The sequence below is a fragment of the Dysidea avara genome, chromosome 3 (genome assembly GCF_963678975.1).
Source record: "Dysidea avara chromosome 3, odDysAvar1.4, whole genome shotgun sequence".
Lineage (NCBI taxonomy): Eukaryota > Metazoa > Porifera > Demospongiae > Dictyoceratida > Dysideidae > Dysidea > Dysidea avara.
Genome location: NC_089274.1, coordinates 2,541,455 through 2,544,993, shown reverse-complemented (window position 1 = coordinate 2,544,993; position 3,539 = coordinate 2,541,455). Strand labels below are relative to the sequence as shown.

The 3,539-nt window shown below is 38.2% G+C and overlaps 1 protein-coding gene across 1 annotated transcript; it reads right to left on the bottom strand.

The window, feature by feature from the left end:
* Positions 1 to 26: 26 nt before the first annotated feature.
* On the bottom strand, positions 27 to 3,539 carry LOC136248866 (tetraspanin-33-like). The gene is made up of 8 exons (XM_066040689.1): positions 3,364 to 3,539; positions 2,833 to 3,021; positions 2,647 to 2,721; positions 2,067 to 2,162; positions 993 to 1,106; positions 886 to 945; positions 328 to 444; positions 27 to 273 (listed from the first exon to the last, which is right to left on the bottom strand). Exons 1-8 carry the CDS (start codon positions 3,433 to 3,435, stop codon positions 127 to 129), a joined length of 870 nt encoding a protein of 289 aa, XP_065896761.1. The 5' UTR covers positions 3,436 to 3,539; the 3' UTR covers positions 27 to 126.

The window sequence follows — 3,539 nt, the reverse complement described above, 5'->3', positions numbered from 1 at the left end:
TTCATTAAAACTCCCACATGCACACGTCAATAAAATATACTTCAATAAATGATAAATGTGATATATACACAGATTTGAGTTAAGATCCACGGTAAATATTTATTATATAATAATTAAAGCTACTGATTAAAAGCGGGAATCTTGGTGGTCTTTGCGCTTGTTCTTTCGGTTCTCCTTAGGCTGCTTGGGATGAAGTTTTCTCCACTCCTTAGCTCTCTTCCTCTCTCTGTGGATATCAAGTGCCAGACCAATGGAGAGAAATATGTTCACCAACTGCAATATGGAACAATAGTGACTACAATAACACAAACTAGTTGTAATGTATACCTCTAATACGATCACTCCTAGTACAATGCCAGCCAACGCTGGCAACAGGTCATTGATTAGTTCCTCAAACTCTTCATAACATCCATTAGTATAGATCACATTTGGCAAATTACCTCTCTGAAACGACAGCACATATAAGAGTAAAACTTGTCGTCTATTCTGGTCACCTAATGTGGGCCAAAATTCAAGTAGGTGGTTGGCTGCATATAACTAGATCTTTATGCACATATATAAAACATTTGGGGATTACCATCTAGACAGATAACCTGTAACTGTAGAACAGCAATACACTATACATGAGCTACTAACTAGAATTCATGAAAAAAAACTTATCCTTTCAAAAAAAATTTTTTGACTCCCTGCTTTACAACCTCGGATGGCTAGTAATTTAACTTGACAAGATAACTTTTATTGGCTTTAATTATAAACAATTTGAGCCAGTCTGTTTGCAAGTCCATTCTATGTTTTAGTTACATCCATTTACGTCCATAACAATGTGAAGTCAGCAATTACATAAAAAATAAAGAGAACCCTAGCACTGTTAAACATTACACTCACATTTCCTGGTTCCAGAACGCCATCCCCACATTGTGTGTTAACAGTAGTAGAGTTCTCCTCCTACGCAACAGGTCAATAGTCACTGATCACTTAATATGAACACTTACAGGTAGACAACAGGAGAATGGTACACTACAAGCTTGTAGTGAAGGACTACTACAGTTGAAATATGGATTTAACTGCCAGTCATCTGGTCCATCAATACCACAGCATTCTAGCAACTACAAATGGTGAGATAACTTAAAGGAGAGAATCAAAGACAGGTAAATACCCATACAATTTATCAGTCAGTACTTCAATGTAATATGTATGTTTGTGTACTGTTTCTTCATAGCTCCCTCTATACATTGCACAATTCACAACATAAGTAAGTGATGAAAATGTTACTGGAGACATCAGAAAAGCAGGATGTTACATATAAACCGTTATTTAAATCAGCAAACTGTCTAATAAGTCAACCATGTTGTCACCTGTATAAATTGGCCATTGTAACAGTTTATACCATCATTTGTATCAATATAGCCACCTGCTTAATTAAGTCAGAAAATTGTAGCCCTAACACCAGGTACAGCCCGGCACGACACGACAAGGTGGGCTGGCACCAGTTGGTCCGGGATAGGATGCAATGTGAATGTAATCTGGGATACTCAATTAGATTAACAAATTTGCTTTTGTCAGTCAGGATTTTCTACTCATTAAAAGCATTCTACAGTGTGGCTATGACATACCGTGTTTCCTGTAGTCTCCGTGACAATTATGCTCTGATGACACGAGCTCAATGGTGCATAAGAAGTTAAAATATATGCACAATAATTAATAAGCTTTTAATTATTTAGATGCTTAATAAAGGGTACTAGAGTATAGCAACAAAGCGCAGAACCATGCAGCTGAAATAAGACATATTGTTATGGTTGCCATGTTAAAGCTAGTGGATGCTCAGGAATATCAATGCATCATACACAACAGTGTGTGAACTAGAGCCAACCTGAGTGTAATAATCACAAGTTGGCCAAGGAATATTCATAACAAAAGCTGTAACACTATATATAGCAGCTAACACACACTATATATAGCAGCAGGATATTCTATAAAATTCCTATTCAACCTAATCACTCTAGTGACTCTACACAACTAGTTATACATACAGTACTAGTATGGTACAAACAATACCAGTTACTCACATCAGACTGAATGTCATCAATGAGGTTCTGTAGGTCTGGATTGTTCCTGTACTCAACTATGAGTTCCTCCAATTGTTCACGAACAAGCTCCTCTGACTAGAATATCAAAACTGAAGTATAAATATGCTACACACTACATAAAATGCTCAACACAAACAACACACCAAGCAAAGCCTCTGGCAGTTGAGCGACTCTGCCACCCGTGCACCACTCATGGCACTCAAATCTGTGCAAGCAAATCCTCTTTGGGTAGGACTAGTAACCCGCTGAAGGAGATCACAGAACCCAAAGTTCTACAATGATCCCAACACTGCTAAGTAAGACAAGGACAGTTGGGCATTTTCAACAGCTGATACCAGACCAATAGGTCCAATATACAGCTTGGTAAAGTTCTTATCAAAAAAAACAACAACGATAGCAACTGGGAATAATGGAGCTGCCACAGTAAACCTTGAACCTTTCAAATACCAGGCCAGTGCTTTATTCACTTGGTTATGTTGCCTCTCTCACTCACTCGCTCGCTCGCACACACAAACACACAGCACACAAACAAGACACGCATGCACTACACCACACTCACATCATCACGACGGATAAACACAAAGATGACAATTCCCATCTCTGCCAGAAGCAAAATACTGAGCAATATGGCATACTACAGAAGAAAAACACAACAATGATAAATATTTTGATACATATTACGGGTTAATTAGTCACTTTTAATGTCATATACCATATATGAAAGATGACACATACTGTAACTTACTAGCATTAAGGCATAGTACATCTCTACCAGAGCTCCAAGACATCCCAACAGGCCAAGCACAAACAACACAGAACCAATAGTCATGCAGGCTATAGCAGGACTAGCCAGTACTGAAGAACTAACATCACCATAATCTTCCTTCTGTAGTTCTGCTATGATACCAATGGCCAGCAAAGCTCCACCGAGAATCTGAAACAAGAAAACATGCCAGAGCTGTATATAGAAGTCCAGTAAGGAAATGTGTGACTTCGTTCTATTGTTCTATTCTAGTATCCGCACACAGTCATGTAGTTGATTGTTGATTCAGAAGCACACGTAAACAAAACGGCCCAAGTTCTAAAACTCGCGCTAAAATCTGGCGCCAAGATCTGCAAACTAGTCAAGTTCACTACACAAAAATGATTGTGATATTTGGCGTGGTGAGGTACGAAGTGTAAAGTAGGGCGAGCCGACGTTTGGTTTAATACGCACTTCAACAATAACAATAACAATTAGTATAAATTATCACACGTACCTGTACAATATACTCACCCAGATTAACAAGTTGACAACAAACAGAAGATACTTTATCAGTAAGTTTCCCCACTGACTCTCCGATGTCATTTTCACTATGCGACTATTTAAGGAATAAGAGGCATGAGAGGCGACGCGATACAAATAAGGTACTTATAGTAGAATTCTGTATATCCTCGTTTTATTATTCTGAT

Bases quoted from the DNA above. Each gene is read 5' to 3' on its own strand.
- LOC136248866 (XM_066040689.1), bottom strand. From the start codon at position 3,435: ATGACATCGGAGAGTCAGTGGGGAAACTTACTGATAAAGTATCTTCTG. The intron at 1,107-2,066 runs GTGAGTAACTGG...CACCATTTGTAG, and splicing joins TTGATGACATTCAGTCTGAT to TTGCTAGAATGCTGTGGTAT. The intron at 946-992 runs GTAAGTGTTCAT...CCTGTTGCGTAG, and splicing joins CATTCTCCTGTTGTCTACCT to GAGGAGAACTCTACTACTGT.